The sequence below is a fragment of the Suncus etruscus genome, chromosome 12, assembly GCF_024139225.1.
Source record: "Suncus etruscus isolate mSunEtr1 chromosome 12, mSunEtr1.pri.cur, whole genome shotgun sequence".
Classification (NCBI taxonomy): Eukaryota; Metazoa; Chordata; class Mammalia; order Eulipotyphla; family Soricidae; genus Suncus; species Suncus etruscus.
In genome coordinates, this window is record NC_064859.1 from 20,454,973 (window position 1) to 20,477,919 (window position 22,947).

General features: G+C 45.9%; 1 protein-coding gene and 1 pseudogene across 1 annotated transcript in view; both read left to right on the plus strand.

The window, feature by feature from the left end:
* The window catches only part of TBC1D8 (TBC1 domain family member 8), a 104,427-nt gene that overhangs the window by 54,380 nt on the left and 27,100 nt on the right, over window positions 1–22,947 (plus strand). The window contains exons 3-5 of the mRNA XM_049785141.1: window positions 11,387–11,505; window positions 16,347–16,575; window positions 19,612–19,852. Coding sequence (XP_049641098.1) covers window positions 11,387–11,505; window positions 16,347–16,575; window positions 19,612–19,852 — 589 coding nt within the window. The remainder of the gene's footprint in view (window positions 1–11,386; window positions 11,506–16,346; window positions 16,576–19,611; window positions 19,853–22,947) is intronic.
* Window positions 14,159–14,763, plus strand: LOC126024666 (28S ribosomal protein S10, mitochondrial-like; annotated as a pseudogene).

Sequence of the window (22,947 nt, forward strand, 5' to 3'; positions counted from 1 at the left end):
AAGTCCATGAGCCATTTGTGATCATTCAACTCAGAAACAGCATTCCCATCCTTCTCTCAACTCAAAAAATCTTTTTAGGACATTTCCCCTGCTGAGCCAACATACCTCCGTGAAATAGAGCACATATCCATATTATGACTCCATTTCTCTAAAAAAAAAGCACGGAACCTCCTGTGTTTTAAGCCCCTGGATGATTTGGTTGATGCATTTCACAACAACAGACATCACATTGTCACATGGCAGGCATTTACTGCAAAGGGTCTGCCGATGGATAATGCAGTGAAGAGCAATGACCTTCTCTACACCCTCCTCTTCAAGTTTTTTTTGAACAAGTGCCACCAGTCCATTTTTCCTCCCTGTCATTGATGGCGCTCCATTGGTTATTATTCCAACAAACCTCTTCCATGGCAAACCTGCATTCTCAATGGCATCACACAGATGTCGAAATATCTCATTAGCCTTGTTCTGGCCATGCATTGGAATTATTGTGAGCAGCTCCTCTGTCAATTCAAAATTGCAATCAACGCCACGGACATAAATTGTGAGCTGTGCAGAGCAACTGAGTATGCATCAAAACATTTGGCTTTCTCACACAGTTGCTGATAAATGTCACTTGACATGTCAGAAATGTGCTCTGCCAGAGTGTTGGCAGAATGGCTGATTTTGCTAATCTGACCTTTCTTTTCTGGACAGATAATACTTGCAGCCTGTAACATGCATTTTTTTTTTTTAACAAACTTTCCTTCTGTGAATGGTTTCCCTGCCTTAACAATCATCTCACTAACAATGTAACTAGGTTTGACTGATGCAACATTCTCATTGGCAAAGTTGCTTTCTTGAAGCAATCTTGTTGCCTCATTAGACATACTTTAAGACTAGCAACCTGCTTGGCTCTCTCATTTCCTTGATATTTTGCACATTCCTCAGCATGTTTAGTTGAATAATGGCGTTTCAAGTTGTATTCCTTGTGCACTGCAACTTTCTCTGAGCAAATAAGACATGTGGGGATGCCCCTGTGCTCAACAAAGAAATACTGCGTCTCCCACTTTTCCTGAAATTGTCTGTGCTCGTCATCAATCTTTCTCTTCACTGCAGGGAAGTCATAAGGAAGGTATGACAAAATCTAATTCTGTAATAAACTTCTCTCCCTTAGGCCTCTGATAATGCAAGGGACAGCGGGCAGGAGCAGCAGAAATGACGTCTGCGCTAGGCGCAAAGTATTCGCGATTATTTGCTTACCGAATATTCGCAATAAAAAATCACATTAGTAAGAAAAAAATCGCAAAAAAGAAATAGCATTAAGCAGGGCCCGGAGAGATAGCACAGCTGCATTTGCCTTGCAAGCAGCCGATCCAGAACCAAAGGTGGTTGGTTCGAATCCCGGTGTCCCATATGGTCCCCCGTGCCTGCCAGGAGCTATTTCTGAGCAGACAGCCAGGAGTAACCCCTGAGCAACGCCGGGTGTGGCCAAAAAAAAAAAAATAGCATTAAGCATGTGTATACCCCAAAGGGAACTGCTCAGGGTATGCGAATGTTTAATGCGACTTTTTTTTTCTTACTAATGCGATTTTTATTGTGATTATTCCGGTAAGCGAATAATCACGAATACTGCAGTATTTGAAGGCTGGCCATGGGCCACAAAATATTGTACGGAGGGCTGCAAACGGCCCGAGGGCCTCGAGTTTGAGACCCCTGCTCTAGGGGTCATATGGGATACCAGGGATAGAACCTGGGTCGGCCACATGCAAGGCAAATGCCATTTATACTGTGCTCTGGCCTCTATCCTACTTCCTTATCACAGGTTTTCCCCAGCTTGGTGATGAAATGTGCATTGGCCCTCCCAATTCACAAGGGTGCATGAAGAGATAGCACAGTGGTAGGGTATTTGCCTTCCACGCAGCCAATCCAGTAAAGGTGGTGGTTTGAATCCCGGCATCCCATATGGTCCCCCATGCCTGCCAGGAGTGATTTCTGAGCCAGAGCCAGGAGTAACTCCTAAACGCTGCCAGGTGTGACCCAAAAACAAAATCAAAACAAAAAGGTGCGTGTGTCCTATCGAGTATCACAGGAATGTCATGCTTCCCCTATCTCCAAGCATGCAGCTTGGAGACTTGGGTCACTGCAGATGCCTTCCTTCAGCAGAATATTTGACTCTGAACACAGCTGCAGTTGTGTTTCAGATAATGCGTGGACCCAACCCTTGGGAGCTGTGTTCCTGCAGAAACAGCGGGCACAGACAATGAGATGCTTGATTGGTTTCCTGAAAACACTTTGGGAACCTCAGAGAAGAAATTTTGTGTGTAGGTCACAGTGACTCAGCTCTGGCCTTCCCTGGGCCACCCAAGAGAGTGCTTCCTTCATTCTAGAAGCATTTGCCTGTCTTGCTCCCCTAGAAAATGCAGTAGTGGTGCCCACATGTTATGCTCAAGAAAGAAATCAATGTTAAGTCTGTGACATCCCTAACCAGACGAGGCAGGTGTGAGCTCTGCACCAGCCAGGCGGTTTGCCAATGACTGTTTTCTGCACCGCTAACTGTTCTTACTTAGAGCAGGGGTTTTTGTTATTGTTGTTGTCATTTTATTTGATTTTTATTATGGTTTTAGGACTGTCTGGAACTTCTTAGGGATATTCCTGCCTTTATTGGTCTCACTGGTATTCCGGGAGCCAGGCGGTACTGGTGCTAATGAATAAACTGTGTCAAAACCCCCATCCTCTCATTGTGGTTCTAGACTTCATTTGTTGTTGTCTTTTTACTTCATTTGTTTTTTTGTTTGTTTATTTGGGTGGGTGAGTGGTTTGGGCCACACCCAGCTACATTCAGGGATTATTCCTAGCTCTGCACTCAGAAATTACTCCTGGCAGACTTGGGGACCATATGGGATGAGGACTATTAAACCCAGGTCAGCTGCATGCAAGACAAACACCCTACCCTCTGTGCTATCACAATGGCCCTAGACTTTATTTATTACTTAGCCATATTTTCGGTTTGTGGGCCTTTTTGGCTCCTTTGTTTTTGGTCCGTACCTGGCAGTATAGAGGTATTGCCCTCTGGGGTGACTCCCAGCTTCACACAGGGCATGTGTTATCTGCTGTTGGGGTGTATGCTTGCTAGACATTAAACTGGAGCCTGCCAAGTTCCCTTCAGACAGACAGTTTTAAGTCTGAGCTTTCACTTACACTCAAGTTTACAAGGGAACTTTCACTTTCTTTAAAATCTTTCTTATTCAATTAAAGAACCATAGTTTACAAAGTTATTGATAGTTGAGTTTTAGGCATATAATATTTCAACACCAATCCCATCATCATAGTCAATGCCCATCACCAATGTTCCCAACTTCATTCCCCACCCCCAACTAAGCAAACCTCCACCCCCACCCCCACCCCCGCCTCTCCCATTGCTTCCACATCACATCATCTTCCTTCTCGCCTTGATTTCTTTCCTTCTCTGTTGTTTTCCTCACTAGGCTCGGAGTCAAGGGTGATCTAGGCATTGGAAACTCTTCCATTTATTTATTTATTTATTTATTTATTTATTTATTTATTTATTTTTGGTCACACCTGGGTCATAGTCAGTGGCGCTTAGGGGTTATTCCTGGCTCTGTGCTCAGAAATTGCTCCCAGCAGGCACGGGGGACCATATGGGATGCTGGGAGTCTCCTGGATCGGCTGCATGCAAGGCAAATGCCCTAATGCTATGCTATCTCTCCATTTCCTTTGGAAAGAATTGTCCTTTTCTGGCAAATGAGGAGCCTTACTTAATCTTGGGCTCCTATTAAAACCTTCAGTTCAGGTACAGGGTGCGCAGTGACAGGGAGACTTTCTATAATGTGTCTTTGGGCACTGATGTCACTGTGCTGACTGTAGGGTGTGTCCTAGCATTTACCTGTGGTTTGTCATTGAACAAACATCTGAGATGAAACCTGATTGCAGTCTCTACATTTTCCAGTGTATTAATCTTCTATATTGCTATGGCCAATATAGATTAAATAGTTTAAACTGGAGTTTCTGATTGATTAGCCAGATTGATTGATTGATTGATTAGCACATGTAAAATAATGAAAGTTGAACTGTATCTCATACCATTCACAAAAGTTATCATAATGGATTAAAGACCTTGACATTAGACCAGAAGCCAAACTATGTTGAGGAAAATGGACAGAACTCTCCAGGAAATGACCCTCAGAAGTGTTCAGGGCTGGAGCTATAGCACAGTGGCAGTGCATTAATCTTGCAATGCTGCCAACTTGGGTTCGATCCCTGGAATCTCATAGGCTCCCCTGAGCCTGTCAGGAGTGATTTCTGACTGCAGAGCTAGAAGTAACCCCTGAGTATTGTCAGGTGTGGACCAAAAACAAACAAACAAAAAAAAGAAGTGTCTTCAATTTTACTCCAGAGGCAAAGATAAGAAAAAATTTTTAAATAGGACTACATCAAGTAGCTGGTTTTGAAATAGCACAACAGGTAGGAAGGACTTTTGCCTTACATGAGATCAAACTAGGTTTAGTCCCAGGCACCTCATATGGTTCCCTGAGCCCATCAGGAGTGATTCATAAGCAAAGAACCAGGAAGTAATCCCTGAGCACTGCTGATGTGACCCAAAGCCAAAAAAGAAAGGGGGAGGACTACATTAGATTACATTAGATTTTGTGTGTGTGTGTGTGTGTTGGTCACACCCAGTGGCGCTCAGGGGTTCCTCCTGGCTCTATGCTCAGAAATCACTCCTGGCAGGCTCAGGAGACCATATGGAATGCCAGGATTTGAAACCTTCATCCTTCTGCATGCAAGGCAAGCACCTTACCTCCATGCTATCTCTCCGGCCCAGATTAAAAAGTTTTTATGGGGCCGGGCGGTGGCGCAAGAGGTAAGGTGCCTGCCTTGCCTGCGCTAGCCTTGGACGGACTGCGGTTCGATCCCCCGGCGTCCCATATGGTCCCCCAAGCCAGGAGCAACTTCTGAGCGCATAGCCAGGAGTAACCCCTGAGCGTTACTGGGTGTGGCCCAAAAACCAAAAAAAAAAAAAAAAAAGTTTTTATGTAGCAAAAGAAACTCAAGCTAGGGGCCGGGCGGTGGCGCTGGAGGTAAGGTGCCTGCCTTGCCTGCGCTAGCCTAGGACGGACCGAGGTTCGATCCCCCGGCATCTCATATGGTCCCCCAAGAAGCCAGGAGCAACTTCTGAGCACATAGCCAGGAGTAACCCCTGAGCGTCACAGGGTGTGGCCCAAAAACCAAAAAAAAAAAAAAAAAAAAAAAAGAAACTCAAGCTAAAATACAAATATGCCCTATTGAATAGGAGAAAGTATTTGCATCAGGTAATGGCTTATAAAGTAGTTATAAAGCTCCACAATAGAAAATCAAATAACTTTTCCAAAAATGGCAATGAACAAAACTTTCTCCAAAGACATATACATGGCCACTAGGCGTATGAACAAGTCTTCATTGTCACTGTTATTAGGGAAATGCAAATAAGAACAAGGAGCTATCTCACACCATTAAGAATGGCACATATTGGGGCCGGAGATATAGCACAGTGGTGTTTGCCTTGCAAGCAGCCGATCCAGGACCTAAGGTGGTTGGTTCAAATCCCGGTGTCCCATATGGTCCCCCATGCCTGCCAGCAGCTATTTCTGAGCAGATAGCCAGGAGTAATCCCTGAGCACCACCGGTGTGACCCAAAAACAAAAAACAAAAAAAAACAAAAAAAAAAAAAGAATGGCATATATTGAAAAGACTGGAAATAACCAGTGTTGGTGGGAACATGATGAGAAAGGAACCCTTGTTATTGATGTGGATGGGTGTGTTCTGGTTAAGCCTCTGTAGAAAGCAGCCTGGAGATTTCTTTCTTTCATTTTTTTGTTTGTTTGTTTGTTTATGGTTCACACCCGGCAGCGCTCAGGGGTTACTCCTTGCTCTACCCTCAGAAATCACTCCTGGCAGGCTTGGGGGACTACATGGGATGCCAAGATTCGAACCACTGTCCTTCTGCATGTAAGGAAAATGCCTTACCTCAATGCTATCTCTGGCCCCTAGATTGGAGATTTCTTTAAAAAACAAACAAACAGGGACCGGAGAGATAGCACAGCGGTGTTTACCTTGCAAGCAGCTGATCCAGGACCAAAGGTGGTTGGCTCGAATCCTGGTGTCCCATATGATCCCCCCGTGCCTGCCAGGAGTAACTCCTGAGCATTGCCAGGTGTGGCCCAAAAACCAAAAACAAACAAACAACAAAACAGTAAGAATAGAGCTCCCATAATGCTCAGCCACTTCTTAGTATCTACCTTCAAAACACACACAATGCCCCTCCCTCATTAATTTGAAAGTCTGTATGCACACTTGTGTTCACTGCAGCATTAAGTACAATACCCAAGATATGGAAAAACCTCAAACATCTAGTAATAGACAAATGAATCAAGGTGTGGTGTATGGAAGGGGGCATGGCAGAGCAATACAATAGTACAGCAGGAAGGGTGTTTGCCTTGCATGTGGTCAACCTAGGTTTGATCCTCAGTATCCCATATGGGCCCCCAAGCCTGCCAGGAGAAATTTCTTTTTTGCTGGGGTGGGCAGGGTTGGATCACACCTGGTGACGTGCAGGGACTACTACCGGCTCTGCGCTCAGAAATTATCCCTGGCAGTCTCGAGGAACCATAAGGGATGCAGGAATTTGAACCACCCTCCGTCCTGGATTGGCTTCGTTCAAGGCAAACGTCCTACCACTGTGCTATCTCTTCGGCCCCCTGCCAGGAATAATTTCTGTGCACAGAGCCAGGAGTGATCTCTGAGCACTGCCAGGTGTGGCTTTAAATATTTAAATCTGGGGACCAGAGAGATAGCACAGCGGTAGGACATTTGCCTTGCATGCAACCGATTCAGTACAGACAGTGGTTCGAATCCTGGCATCCCATATGGTCCCCAATGCCTGCCAGGAGCGATTTCTGAGCACAGATCCAGGAGTAACTCCTGAGCGCCGAGTGTGACACAAAACCAAAACCAAACAAATAAAATTGATAAATATATAAATCTGTATATACACAAGGGAATAAATATGGTGTAGCCGCAAGAAAGGATGGAAACGTGCAGTTCTTACAATGTGGATGGATTCGAGGGCATCATGTTGACTGAAATGAGTCAGAGAGTGGAGGATAACTAAGGATGATCTCACCAGTGGCTTAGAGAGAGACTAGAGACCAGTCAATACCAAACTGATAAACCTTTGCCACTGGAACACAAAACCAATGACCAGACACCACTTATCCTATGGTTCACTTAAACAACAGAAGTCCATTTGGGGGACTAGAGTGATAGTAAAACCGGTAGGGCATGTGCCTTGTATGCGGCTGGCTAGGGTTCAAATCCTCGGCACCACAATGTCACTGCCAGGAATGATCCCTGAGCACAGCCAGAAGTGCCCCTGAAGACTTCTGGGTATGGCTCTAACCCTTCCTCCCCACTAAAATAAACAAGTTCATTTCCTCCCAGTTCAGAAGCTGCCACAGGCACTGCAGGATTGGCTTCTCCCCAGGCCTCTCCCCACAGTGGCAGAGCAGCCTTCTCAAAGTGGCCTCCTTGGAGGGTACCTGAGTGAACAGAACCCCAACCCTCGGTCAGCCTCGGCTGACCTTCGAAGGCACTCTAGAGCATCATCTGTTTGTTTGCTGGAATGCCTCCAAGTGTCGTTGGAAGGATAAACCCAGCCCTTCTGCCCTGCTTGGAAGGTGGCACAGCGAAGACTGCTTTTACTCCATGCTGAGTTCCTCTATGGTCTTTTTTTTTTTTTCTTTGTGCCTCTCCACACCAGTTATGGGCCATTTCTCTCTCCTTTTACTTATAAAATCTGTGAATCTGTAAATTGTGACTTTCAGACCATGCAGAGAATAACTTTAACAAATGTTTTATTAGTAATTGTCTTTATAATCTGGCCTGGGTTCTATTTGCTGTTGTTTTCTTTTTCCAGAAGGGCCTTTTTTTGACCGGCAGCTTCTTATAGTTAAAAAAACAACAATAACACAACTTAACAGCACTACTCAGAGCATTGGTGTTTTGTGTTGTTTATTGAGTGTCTTTCCTTTTAGGTAGTCTTTGGAGATCACAGATGTGCAGTAGGCTTGCAACGATATGCAGTATTTGTGAAACCCTGTATACGACCTTCCTGCAGAGGAAATGATAGTTTGGAAAATTTCTCTTCCACTTGGCAACTTTTGTAGGAAACAGGAGACAGTTGGATGGAAAAGTTTCATCATGTTGATTGTCTTTGCTGGGTGAGACCGGCAACTGTGTCTTCTCATCCTGGGCAGGGCAAATTGTACTGAGAAGGAGCTGCAGGTCCTGATAGATTTTATGTTGTATTTTTTTCTCTCTCTCAGGTGTGAACTTGGTTTTGTTTTGGTTCTCTCCTGGTTATAAGCTCCAGGAGCGTAGAGTACTTTTCTTGGTGATTTCGTCTCAAGTCTTGATTCCATACAAAGGGCTCGACTGGGTCTTGCTTCTGATTTCACCACGGGCTATAGCCAGCAGCGGAGGGTAACTGCTTAGTAAGCTGTTCAGGGTCAGTGCTGTGGCCCAGGAACCTGCCATAGACCATCCCAGGAGATGCTCTCAGGAAGAGAGCAGGCAGGCCCAGAAGGCTTACTCCATGTGAAGCAGCCTTTTCCAGCCACAAACACTAGAAGGACTCTACCCAAGAATTTCACGAAGGCTTTGTGGAAATTGAAATGCCTCTTGTTGTGGGGAAACCAATAAAGAGAATTCTTTTTTTATTTGTTACTTGCTTTTAAAAATAGATCTGGGGCTAGAGTGATGGCACCCTGGTAGGGCATTTGCCTTGCATGCAGCTGACACAGAACAGACCGTGGTTCGATCCTCCAGCGTCCCATATGATCCCCCAAGCCAGGGGCTACTTCTGAGCGCATAGCCAGGAGTAACCCCTGAGCATCACCGGGTGTGGCCCAAAAATGAAAAAAAAAATAGATCTGATCACTTGGATTTTTTATTTTATGATGGATAACAAAGGTTAAAGATACAGAAAAAGAATTTCAAACTGCCAGAGAAGGTCAGACATTGGGCATCCCCAAGACTCTGTGAAGGCCCAAGGAAAGGGTTGTGATGATTATCTGCCTGCAGCCAAGATATCATTGTTGACCCATCAGTCTCGGGGTGTGTTTGTGTCTGCAAATTGCATGCTTGAATACACAGAATCAGTGGGGTGGGGATGAAAGACAAAGGCAAGAAGACCAGATGAATTCCAGATCAGTCACATCAGCACTGAGTGCAAGGAGCCATGCAGATAGAATAGGTGCTAAGTACAGGAAGCTGGTTCTTTGAAGATGCATTCAGGAGGGCCCTAGGTTTGGTTCGGTTTGGTTTGATTTTGTCTCAGAATGATCTTTTCTTCTGCTAGGGAGCCCGAAAGGCCATGTGCTTCCTGGTACCACAAGAGGCTTCCAGATGGTGGCAAATATGTAGCAAGAGGTCAGGACTGTTCCCTACACCCCAGTAGTTCTCCTGAATCTAGGGGACTTACTGATCCTTGCAGAACAAGGTGAGGCTGAACAAGGTGAGGGTGACCAGGCAAGTTCCTTGGTCATTATGGCTGACAGCTTCTTCCCATACTCTTTGTTATAAGTCCCTGTGCCATGCGACTTTTGGGGTAGGCCCTTTGCGGGCAAAGAAGTTTACTTCTTTCACCCTGTAATCATCACAGATTGTATGTATTGTGGTTTTGTTTGTTGTTTATCCAGAGGTGGGCTGTTTTATATTATGGGAAGCTTTTTAAAAATGGTTATAAACTAATTTTTGGACTGAGAAAGACAATACAGGATTTGACAGTTATGGAGAGTGATAATCATGCAGTGACATCCAGCACTCAATTTATGAAGTTGGCCCTGTCATGGGCGTGGTGCCTTGTGAGGAGAGAACCAGCCAGAGTTTTGGGAGTGTCTAAACTTGGACGTCTTCTTCCAGGATCCAGGAGTGCCGCATTCCGACTTTGGACTCCTAGAACTTTGAGAAATAAAGTCTCTTGATGAAGACAGTGTGTCACTGTGTGGCCCTTGTTAAAGAGATTTGTAGACTCAGTGTCAGGCCCAAGAATCGTAGGCCCAGGGACAGAATAGAGCCAATGGAAAGAGCGGGGAATCCAGTACTAAATGCAAGTTCCATTTAGAAAGTCCCTAAGTTGGCAAAGTGCCTATCAGGCCCTTCTGTGTAAGAGGTATAATTGCCATCAGGCCTCTTCTGCGCCTAATGGCCAATAACAATAACAATAACAAGACTGTTGATTCACAACTTATCCAGCAGTTCTTTGTGTCTCTGATGTTAGCAAAGTTTCCATCCTGGAAGACCAGGCATCTTCTCCCCTCTATACATATCTCCTGTCTTGTTCAGGACTTGCTGGCTTTCACCTTGGATTTTCTTTTTTTTTTTTTTTATGTTTTTGGGCCACACCCGGCAGTGCTCAGGGGTTACTCCTGGCTGTCTGCTCAGAAATATCTCCTGGCAGGCACGGGGGACCATATGGGACACCGGGATTCGAACCAACCACCTTTGGCCCTGAATCGGCTGCTTGCAAGGCAAATGCCGCTGTGCTATCTCTCCGGGCCCCCACCTTGGATTTTCACAGCTCAGTGTGTACTGGATAGTTGAGTGGTGCTGGCATTGGGTGAAGGAGAGGACAGAAGGCCTCTTGAGAGGAAATGCAGTTAAAATAACCATGAGTAGTGTTGCTAATACTTCAGTAATCATAATGTTGTTTTAGTTGGCTTTTAAGGAAATTGAGTTGCTGTGTACAATTTAACATTTTTTATTTTAATAAAACTACATCATTTGTCTTTTGCTTTTTGGGGGGGTGGTGTGGGTGGATATTTTCCGGAATCAAACTTAAGACCACACACATGCAAAGCTAGTGCTATCACTGTGCTTCATCCTCAGTCAATTTTGTATTTTTAAGACACATTCTTATCCCTGACAGGAAATTGAAAATTGGAACCCATGGAAACTTCCTAGGCTGGGGTATTTTCCTCCATGAGCTGAGGTTGTTTGTGGGACACTGTATCTAGAGGGGAACCCATGAGGCTCCATTCACTGTCTCTGTCCCTAAGCATCCTGTTGCCAGGATGTCTGCGCAGGGACACCCAGGTTGACCTCCCGGGGGCTGGGGGCTGGGGGCATCTGGATGGCAGAGCAGTGGATGGTCTCAAGCCCTGGGCTCTTTGTGAGATGCAGCCCCTCACGGCAGGTGCCTGACTTGCAGCTAGCCCAGGGGGGGCCCAGAATGTGTGTGGGGTGCACATTGTTCCCACAGACACGGGCCTCATGATGTCCGGGAAGTGAGTATGTGCTCTTGCAATCAGTTAATTATTTTCATCACTTATTTGTTGTTGTTCTACTCCAGGTGCAACATTAGAGGAAATAAACCAGCATTGGGACTGGCTGGAACAAAATCTCCTTCATACCTTGTCTGTCTTTGATAATAAAGATGATATCGCGAGCTTTGTCAAAGGGAAGGTAAAGGTAAGTCCTTGATTTCCTGATTTTCTGCATGTTTCTCTCTCTCCACCTCCCCCCCGCCTTTCCTCACACCAGGCTTGGGGGACCATATGTGATACCAGGGATTGACCCAGGTTAGCCATAGTACATGACCAATGTCTGATACTCCTATACTGTCTTTCCTGTCCTAATAGCATTTTTGAACACTGCATCATGTTTTCAGCCATGTGCGTGCACACATATACCTTCCCTATGTTGTTGCCATGACCAGAGGTCACACACTTGGCTGCGGTGCTCACACGCCTATTTGTAGGGCTTGTACTAGGATCCCCTTCCAGACCCTGGTCTACATAGTAGGCGCTCCCACCTGAACCGCATCCCAAGCCTCGAATTCTTAGTTATTCCAGATACCTTTGACAGTTTTGACACCTTGCTACTCATCATTTTGTTGGGTCTAGAATTTTCCTCATCTTAAAATTGTATATTTATTCTAAAGATTTTAGAAACCAGAGAGGTAGGACAGGAGGGAAGGCGCTTGCTCCTCGTTGTCACTGTGGCTGCAGTGACCATACTCTGGTTCAACTCCCCAGCACTGAGCAAGGTCTTCTGAGCATAGATTTGGGGTGTGTGTGTGTGTGTGTGTGTGTTGTATGTTCATGTGTACAACATGAATATATGTTGCTTAATCAGAGGCACCTAATCTAGGGATGGTGAGAGAAGAATTTGGGGAAGAAGCTGTGTGGAAGTGGTCTTACCGCAGTAGCATGATTGGTGGTTGGTGCATTAGGAACCTTTGCTGGAAACAGAGTCTATTTCTCATTCTGAATTGAACCCTATTATTGAGCACACACTTTAACAACACCCTAGTCTATCATGCACTTTCATTCCTAAGTGTAAAACATCCCAGGTCATTGATTTTATTCATTTTTTTTAAATGTTTATCTTTCCAGGACAGTAAATGCTTTGGCTTCTAGAACCAGGCATCAATGTGTATCATTGGCCTTACTGGGGATGAAGCGAGGCACCTTTTTTTTTTTTTGGTTTATCGACTTTACCCAGTGGTGTTCAGAGGTTCCTCCTGGCTCTGCACTCAGAAATCACTCTTGACAGGCTTGAAATCACTCTTGACAGGCTTGGGGGACCAATGGGATGCCAGGAATCAAACCCAGATCCATCCCAGGTCAGATGTATGCAAGACATGCCTTATTGCTGTGCTCTCTCTCCAGCCCTATGAGACATCTTTTTTCTGGGTGTTGGAAACATACAGGCCCTGAGTCCAGCTGTGTGTGATGTGATGACTGTGTCCTCTAGGCCAGATGATTTTTTTTTTTTTTTTTTGGCCACACCCGGCGGTGCTCAGGGGTTACTCCTGGCTGTCTGCTCAGAAATAGCTCCTGGCAGGCACAGGGACCATATGGGACACCGGGATTCAAACCAACCACCTTTGGTCCTGGATTGGCTGCTTGCAAGGCAAACACCGCTGTGCTATCTCTCCGGGCCCGCCAGATGATTATTTTATAGTTTTGGGTTTTGTTTTGTTTTGTTTTTTATCCCCTTCCCTTACTACTTTTTACTTTGAGTGGTTCTTTGATTTAGAAGTTTCTCTTACTTTGGAATCAAGAAATTTGTTTTTTGTTTTTTGTTTTGGTGGGGGGCCACACCCGGTGGTGCTCAAGGGTTACTTCTGGTTTTGTGCTCAGAAATCAGCCCTGACAGCTCAGGGGATTATATAGGATACCTGGAATCCAACCACCCTCTGTCCTGGGTTGGTTGTGTGCAAGACAAATGCCCTACCTCTGTGCTATATCTTTAGCTCCAGGAAATTTGTTTTCATACAGAGCCATTAGAGAAGCCTCTAGAGGAAGACAGGACATGTTTCTTCTTTGCCCGTCTGGACACGCAGACAGAGAGAGGCCAGCCCTGAGCATCCACAAAGGAGGGATTCAGGATGGCTGGACAATGTCCTCACAAGGAATGGAGCACTTCAGGCACTGACAAGACAAAAGCAACAGGAGTTTAGGCTTCTTGACAAGTTGGCTCTCTTGGAAGCTCAAAAGAATGAGGGAAATGGAACCCCTTGGTGGGGTCTTATCTGAGCAGCCCCCTCATTCCCTGTCTGGTGGGCAAGTCTGGAGTTGTCTCTATACTGGCTGACTAGAACAATTGAGCTGAGTCTTACTACAGAGGACCATGGGGGCTATGGAGTGGTCCTCAGAGCCTCTCTGGTGTCTGCTATGTTTCACTGTCTTCAGCTCCAAATAATTCTAGGCATGTAGGAGTAGGCTTCTACTGATGCCCTCATGTCAAAGCTGAAATGCCCTTTTAGTTTGTTTTGTTTGGGGGCCACACCAGGTGGCTTTCAGGGGTTACTTCTGGCTCTAAGCTCAGAAATGACTCCTGGCAGGCTCAGGAGACCGAATGTGCTGCTGGGGATAGAACCTGAGTTGGCCGTGTACTAGGCAAATGCCCTACCTACTGTGCTATTGTATCACTCTAGTCCCTGAAATACCTTTTAGACCAAGTTCCCAAGAGACTGCTGACCTGAGTAGGGCCCAAGGACAGAGAACTTGGCTCATGTATCACTGGCTGGTGTCTTTGAGAAGTCCTAACTTTGAGCTGGCCTTGAGTGCAAAGCATACCTGTGGGCCCTTCTGCTGCCTTGCCCCACTCCAAGAAAATGGCTGTGCGGATGGCGCTGGGTGAGGTGTGCCAGCGACTCTGGCAGGGTTCAAGAGATTTATCCATAAATAGCTCCAAGAGCAGGACTACCAGAAACACTGGCTTTGTTTTCACCACCAACATGAAGTGGGTGCAGTTTTCAAACCTACACATCAACGTGCCCAAGGATTTGATAAAGCCCACGATAACTGTATCTGATGAGCCAGACACGTTATACAAACGCCTGTCAGTTTTAGTGAAAGGCCATGATAAGGCTGTATTAGATAGTTATGAGTATTTTGTTGTGCTTGCTGCTAAAGAGCTTGGGATCTCTATTAAAGTGCATGAACTGCCTCGGAAAATAGAGAGTTACTCTTCTAAAGTCAGTCCATATTTTCAAGAAACATGGAGTTCAAGTATGAAATGAGAACACTCTATAGACGTTTAGAGTTAGAACACCTAACTGGAAGCACAGCTGATGTCTACTTGGAATATATTCAGCGAAATCTCCCTGAAGGCATTGCTGTGGAAGTTACAAGGACAAAACTAGAATAGCTACCAGAACACATTAAAGAACCAATCTGGGAAACAACACCCAAAGAAAAAGAAGAGTACAAATCATAAAGTGTCACGAGACTCCCGTGCTGGTTCTGAATGAGGATGGGCCAGGCACTGAGCTTGGAACTGATGAGCTCCCAGCTGCCCCTGCAGAATTCCTTGAGCTGCCTTGATGAGTTCTTAGGCCCCATCAGGAGGCAGAAGGAAATGGAACTTTAATGATCCCCCAGGCTGCCGAGAAAGACCACTAACCCATTCTCTTATAGAGTCATCATCTTTTGATTCTGATTTTATTGATTGTGAACAATGTGAGCAAACTATTTGACTATATCGAAAGATTCAAATTTATGTTTCTCATTCTACTATTGTTTAGTTACTGGTATGTACTGATCTAGTTTCTATCCATGTGTTCATCTGGAAGTATTTGAAATAAATAGTCTTCACCTTTTTTCTTTTAATTCCAAGTATCTAAAAGAAACCTTTAGTGAAGAAAAAAAAAAAAAAAAAAAGAGGGTCTGAGAGCTCTGTGGGATGGCAAAACAGTGATGAGTTTGGCTGCTTTCCTGTCTTCCTTCTCTGCCCTGTGCTCGAACCTTAGACACCGAGGCAGCTGCTCTCCCTTTCGGGTAGAGCAAAATGGGGCAGGTACCAAGTTAAAGGGCAACTACTTGCCTCCAAGCTCTTCAGAATAGAGGCCCCAGCTCTGCTGGTTGCCATGTAATTGTTCTGAGGGGGCGTCATCCCAGACTTGCACTTGCAGGAATTTTATTTTCTACTTTCCTAACTCCCTAGAAGAGGAACATGGGGGGGTCTTGGGCCTAGGGAGATTTCCCAAAGTGCGACAGTACAGGCTTTGCATGCAGAAGCCTCAGAGTCGACCCTCTGAATATAGAGTCCCCCAGCATCACTGGGAGCAACCCTGGCACATGGAGGCAAGAGAATATTAAAGTTTCATTAGTAGTCACCATCTGTCTTAGAGACCTGTTGCAACACCAAGCATCGGGGTTATCCTATGATCATTCCTGCCCTGTCACCTGGGTCCCCGTTATCTCTAGGAAGCTACAGTGAAGGTGCTGGTTTCATTGTGTGTGTGTGTGTGTGTGTGTGTGTGTGTGTCTGTGTGTGTGTGTGTGTGTGTGTGTGTGTGTGTGTGTGTTAGGGCCACACCTGGTGGTACTCAACATTTACTCAGGGTCACTCCTGGTGGGTGTAGGGAACCACATGGGAGGCCTCAAGGGTTACTCTTGGCTCTGTACTCAGGAGTCACTCCTGGCAGGCTCAGGGAACCATATAGGATGCTAGGGATTGAACCCAGGTCGGCTGCATGCAAGGCAAGTTCTCTCCCTACTGTGCTATCACTATGGCCCCCTGGCTCCAATTCTTGGCACTCCCTGGAGTGACCTCAGCCAAACAAGAATACCCCCCACCCAGCACCAGCAGGCCAAAACTCACAACAAGACAATGCAATAGGAGCTTGTTTTAGAATCGGGGATGAGTGGCCCTGGGTCACTCCAGGCCTGTCTTTTCATGCCGTGGGCTGCTCAGTATGCACATGGCCTTAATGCATGTGTGCTGGCAGTGCAGGCATCCCATTCCACCCTCCCTTGCCCTTCTCCCCAATTGAGGGCACCCCTCTCTCTCCGGCCCAGGCTCTGATTGCAGAGGAGACCAGCAGCAGGCTTGCTGAACAAGAAGAAGAGCCCGAGAAGTTTCGAGAGGCCTTGGTGAAGTTCGAGGCCAGGTTCAGCTTCCCTGAGGCGGAGAAGTTGGTCACTTATTACTCGTGCTGCTGCTGGAAGGGCCGGGTGCCCCGGCAAGGCTGGCTGTACCTCAGCATCAACCACCTCTGCTTCTACTCCTTCTTCCTGGGCAAGGAGCGTAAGTGGGGCTCGGGCTGGGATTCTCCTTCGCAGGCTGGCCCTGGGTTGCCCAGTGCTGATCTCCAAACCAGTAATAACTCCAGAATGGGGACTAGATCTGAAGAAGTGATTGCAATGCTAATGGCTGGTGCTGGATATGTGTCCAAACGGTGGTGTTAGACAGGGACATGTAATGGTGCCCTTGGTTGCAAGGTGGATTTGATGAGGATTCGTTTGGCCTTCAGAAACATTTCTGTCTGGTGCCACATACTTCATAAAGCTACAAAAGAGTTTTGGCATTGCGTTGAACACGCAGTCTGGTCTCAGATCTCCCCTAACTATGATGGAGTAGAACAAAAGGCTGCTTCTCATCAGGCTCCGGGGCTGAGCATAAAATTCCCAAATCTGGGAGCTGGACAGATAGCAAGGAGATAAGGCATTTGCCTTGCGTGCAGAAGGTCAGTGGTTCGAATCCCAGCATCCCATATGGTCCCCTGAGCCTGCCAGGAGCAATTTCTGAGCATGGAGCCAGGAGTAACCCCTGAGCACTGCCAGGTGTGACCCAAAAACAACAACAACAACAACAAATTTTTTTAAATTCCCAAGTCTGAGGGTCAGGACTGCTCCCAAGAAGCAGGGTGGGTGCTTGTTTCTCTCAAGATTCAGCCAGGATGTCATTTTTTCATGCATTTATCCACAGACCCAGTAAGATTTCCAGGTAAAAGGTAGACTAGTCCTAGGAGTTCACTGTGTCTGGAATTAGTTATTTTGGGGCTTAATTTTGGGCCATTCCCAGCAGTGCTCAGGAGCTTGTCCCAGTGGTACTGTGAACTCTGTGGTACTCAAGATTGAACCAGAGCCCCAGAAAACACATCAGACACTTAGCCCCTTAGAATTTGAAATTTATTTTTTTGTTTAGTTTTGATTTTGGTTTTTGGGCCATTCCCCATTGCACGCAGGTTACTCCTGGCTCTGTGCTCAGAAATTGCTCCTGGCAGGCTCGGGGGACCATATAGGACACTGGAGATTGAAACTGGGTCCATTCCTGGTCGGCCTCATGCAAGGCAAACATCCTGCCACTGCACTATCACTGCAGCCCAGAATGTGAAATTTCTAACAACTTATTCCCATAGATGCTTCTTCCAGAACAGGTGGTCTCATGGTCCAGGTGGGATCACACAATTGCTGCTTGACATATAATCTGTCTTCTCTCACTTGCTCGTATCCCATTCGGACCAGCAAGACTGGTTCATGAAATCTCTCCTGCCTGGGAGCCTCAGCCCAGTCCTCCTTGGTTGTCTCTTCACACCATTCTTGACCCTTGACTGTGATTGCGCTTGCCTTTGGTCATCCTATCCTTCTCTTTCTGGAATAGTCCTCAGAATGAATGACCTGTCTTTCCCTGCCTGCTTGGAAATCCCTCTTCTGGAGCCAGGGGAGAGCTCAGTGGTAGAGCATATGCTTTCCTAGAGACCCAGCAGAAAGGAAGGGAGGGAGGGGGAAGGGATGGCCAATTCTTCTTTGTCCTTCTAAATTTACTTAAGATTTCATCATTTCTAGGGACCGCCCTGGCCCCTGACAGTCTGTACATATTGTGTTGCTATTTGGGGGCCTGTCGAGTAATAGGCTGCTTCTTTGTTTATGTGTCTGTTTTTACTATTGGTGAAGAAAAAGCTCATCGCAACATAGATGCTTTATAAATGGAAAGTGATGGTGTCAATGAAGAGTGTATGTATGAATTATGTATATGTGTGTGTTTTGTGTGTGTGAGAGTGTGAGAGAGAAACAGGAAAGCAATCAGAAATAGTTGGATCTGGGCCCGGAGAAATAGCACAGCAGCGTTTGCCTTGCAAGCAGCCGATCCAGGACCAAAAGGTGGTTGGTTCGAATCCCGGTGTCTCATATGGTCCCCCGTGCCTGCCAGGAGCTATTTTTGAGCAGACAGCCAGGAGTAACCCCTGAGCACCGCCGGGTGTGGCCCAAAAAACCAAAAAAAAAAAAAGAAATAGTTGGATCCACCTTCACTCAAGCCTGATGTTGAAATATGACCTAAAAGTATCAAAACACTTAAGACATGATTGCAAAATAAACAGAAATAAAGCCACTAAATTGCCCCTCCATTATTTGCAGGAGAAAACAAGCTATTTCCTGACATTTAATAGCCACTGCACAAAACCTAAATTTATTAAATAAAACATGGGTAAAATAAGTGATTTCAGTATTTCATAACACTTTGGTCTGGTGTATGTGTGTGAGTGTGTGTGTGTGTGTGTGTGTGTGTGTGTGTGTGTGTGTGTGTGTACAGTCTTTACTGTATTTGGTTTGCTTTAATACCCTACCCTTGCCTTGTCAAACATTTCCGAGAATAGAAACCTTGTTTATAAAATGAACTGCTTGTACTGTGCTAGTTTTAAAAGAGGCCTATAAAAACTGTTTATATCTGACAACTGTCATTTGGCCATCTAAATGTTAGGCCCTTGTTTCTTTTATAGGTCCCATCCTGAGAGAATTTCTTTGGCATTCTTCCCCCCACCTCCACTCCACCCCACCCTTGTGGCTCCTGCCATAAATGCTGCTTTTGAAACAAGAATTTATATGACTTGAGAAACTTTTGTGTATTTTGCAAGTATCTGTTTAAGAAGTCTTGAGAAAGTTTTTATATTGTTACTTAGTATTTCAGAAAACTGCCCCATGTATGTGTGTGAGTTAGAAAACTGTCCTTAGGGGCCAGAGAGATAGCATGGAGGTAAGCCTTGCAATCAGAAGGTCGGTGGTTCGAATCCCGGCATCCCATATGTCCCCCAAGCCTGCCAGGAGCGATTTCTGAGCATAGAGCCAGGAGGAACCCCTGAGCACTGCTGGGTGTGACCCAAAAAACACAAAATAAAAGACTTAGATCCTTGAGAAAAAGTCACAAGAAAATGTATTGAATATAACATTGCTGTCCAGCCTTTCTATCTGTCCAGTCCAGCTCCCGTTTAGGTGCAATTTGCCGAAACGATCAACTCGAGTCCGGCTGTAAGGCCAAACACATACATGCCCTTTTCTTTCCTAGTGAAACTTGTGGTCCCCTGGGTTGAGGTCCAGAAGTTGGAGCGGACAGCCAGCGTTTTTCTGACAGACACCATCCGAATCACCACCCAGAGCAAGGAGCGTGACTTCTCCATGTTCCTGAACCTCGACGAGGTGTTCCGAATCATGGAGCAGCTGGCCGATGTGACGCTGCGAAGGCTGCTGGACAACGAAAGCTTTGACCTGGATCCTGATCTTCAGGAGCTGAGCCAGATCACCAAGAGGTGAGCACGTCTGTGTGTAGGCTGTCGGTTGGCTGTAGACTCTTCTGGCATCGTCTCCTCTGCCATGTCGCTCATTGCTGCAGAGAGAGCCTACCTGGCAGTGCTTGGTGTTGATTTCCTTTGTGTGGCAGCCCTGGACCTCTGGGGCGAGTTGCCGAATTCACTTCCAAACTGACTGCCATATATCTACCTCTGAAAGTGTGGTGTGATTTGCATACTGATAGAACTCAGTGCTTGTCTGCAGGTGAACACTAGGAATGGGACTCAGCAGTAAAACACACGCCTTGCTTGTACACGTGGAAAAAAAGGAATGCTCATCAGTGAACATCAAAATATTTTGGGAGGGACCAGAATGATAGCACAGTGGTATGTCGTTTGCCTTGCATGCAGCCCACCCAGGTCAGACCCATGTTTGATCCCTGGCATACCATATGGTTCCCTGAACCTGCCAAGAGTGATTTCTTTTTGTGTTTTTTTTTGGTTTTGTTTTTTGTTTTGGGTCACACCGGCAGTACTCAGGGATTACTCCTGGCTCTACACTCAGAAATCGCTCCTGGCAGGCTCGAGGGACCATATTGGATGCCAGGATTCAAACCACTGTCCTGCATGCAAGACAAACGCTCTACCTCCATGCTATCTCTCTGGCTCCTCAAGAGCTATTTCTGAGTGCAAAGCCAGGAATAACCCCTGAGCACCGCTGGGTGTGCCCCAAAACCATAAATAAACAAATAAATAAATAAATAAAAATATATTTTTTGGAGTTTCATATTAGAAACATATTAGAAAGTTTCATATTAGTTTTAAATTAGAAATGTGTCTGCCTAAGGATGGAATGATAATAAGCGGTAAGGTGTTTGCCTTGCATGTAGCCAACTCAAAATGAACCTGGATTCAATCCCCAGCATCCCATATGGTCCCCTGAGCTTGCCAAGAGCGATTTCTGAGTTCAGAACCAGGAGTAACCCCTGAGTGCCACTGGGTGTGGCCCAAAAACAAACAAAAAAAGAAATGTGCCTGCCTACTAGAATGAAAATCAAGTCTTTGTCCCAGATGGATTCTAATCACCGAGGTGGTTATTGCTGAGTTATTATTATTATCTTATTTGATAACAATAGAACTTCAGTTTACATCAACTTCAGTGTCATATGCACTTAATCTTGTTGGCTAGCTGAACTTTATTATCTAAAATTCATGCTGGCCAAAGAGATATAGCATATGCTTTGCATGTGACTGGCTCTGGGTTAGTCCTCAGTCCCACCTTATGGGTCCCCTGAGCAGCACCAGGAGTGATACCTCAGTGCAGAGCCAGTAGTAATCCCACAGCTGGGGGATGTGGTACATACATACATACATACACACACACACACACACACACACACACACACACACACGCACGCACGCATGCACGCACACAATTTTAAAAATAAGCATAAAAACATAAAATTCTTGTTGGTGTTTGAACTGCACTGCACTGACTTTCTGGCTTTGTTTGTTTTTGTTTTTGTTTTTTGGGGAGTCACACTCGGGACTGCTCCAAGATTACTACTGCCTCTATGCTCAGAAATTGCTCCTGGCAGGCTTGGGGAACCATATAGGATATAGGGAATTGAATCCAGGAATCAAATCCAGGCTGCATGCAAGGCAAACTCCCTGCCTGCTGTGCTATCTAGATACTCTGGCCCCATTCTTTTTTTAATTTTTTTGGAGGGGGTTATTTTGGGTGCTCAGGTATCACTCCTGGCTCTGCTCCCAGGAATCACCCTTGAGGACCAGATAGGATGCCGGGGATCGAACCCAGGTCAGCTGCATGCAAGGCAAATGCCCTTCCCACAGTTCTATCTATCACTCCAGCCCTGACTTCTGGCTTTGTGGTTCAAACTGAGCACTGCAGAGCAGATAGAAGATGTAGCATCTTGTGGGAAAAACAACTCAGTTCTCAGGAACATCAAACTGGGTACCTTTGCTGTAATGACAGGCTTAGCACAGCTATTATGATAGCGCTAATCATTCAGAAAATGTTATTGTGCTGAAACAAACACTTATACCTAGCACAGGACTTCCCATTTCAGTCATCCTGGGCCACTCCATTCAATGGTGCCCCTCACAACCACACTGTGTGCCTCTTCCCCTGGGGCCCACAAGGGGTAATGTTCCCCACGCTTCCCATATCTTTTGTTCTTCGTAGCTTGATGATGATTTTTTTTTGGCGGGGGGGGGGGGTCACACCTGGCAGTACTCAGAGGTTACTCCTGGCTCTGTGCTCAGAAATTGCTCCTGGCAGGCTCAGGGGACCATATGGGATACCAGGAATCGAACTACCATCAATCCTGTGTTGACCACATGCAAGGCAAACACCCTACCACTGTGCTCTCTCTCTGGCCCCAGCTCAATAATGTTGACACCCGAATACTTCTCAGGCTCCTGTGACAGACTTGCTCCACTTGAGTCCTGGACTCGAGGCTCTACCACTGCTGCCAAGTCAGACTCAGTAGTCATCTAATGCCAGATGTACACATAAGTGAATAAAGATTTGCACCCACATTTCTGAAGAGGTGCCCCCAGGGGTGTGGTGGCGGACTGTGTGCTCATTTTCTGTGGGTCTGGTTGTTAAACTTTTGTTTTGTTTTTTTGGGCCACACCCAGCAGTGCTCAGGGCTTACTTCCTTGCTCTATGCTCTGGAATCACTCCTGGTGGGCTCGGGGGACTATATGGGATGTCAGGGATCCAACAGGTTGACCCATGCAAGGCAATTACCCTACCCACTGCGCTATCTCTCCAGAGCAGGATATTAAATTTTTAATAGTTTATCCATTTTAATATAATGTGCAATGCCTTCTCTGAACTCCTGGGGGAGTTATGTCTTTCTGACCAGTAGACTCGGGGTTCACAGACCCGCTCTGGCATGTCGTATATTTTTAAGACTGATCCTAGATAGTCACAATTAGGGCAAGAGTGAGAAAATAATTGTTCCCCCCCTTTTGGGTAACTTTTTAACAAATATTCACTCCTGTCCTATGGTCTCTCTGGTGTTGGGATGTGAAATTAATTAGGGTGCTACATGTCCTTCCCATTGAGGAGTGACATTTGGGCTGCT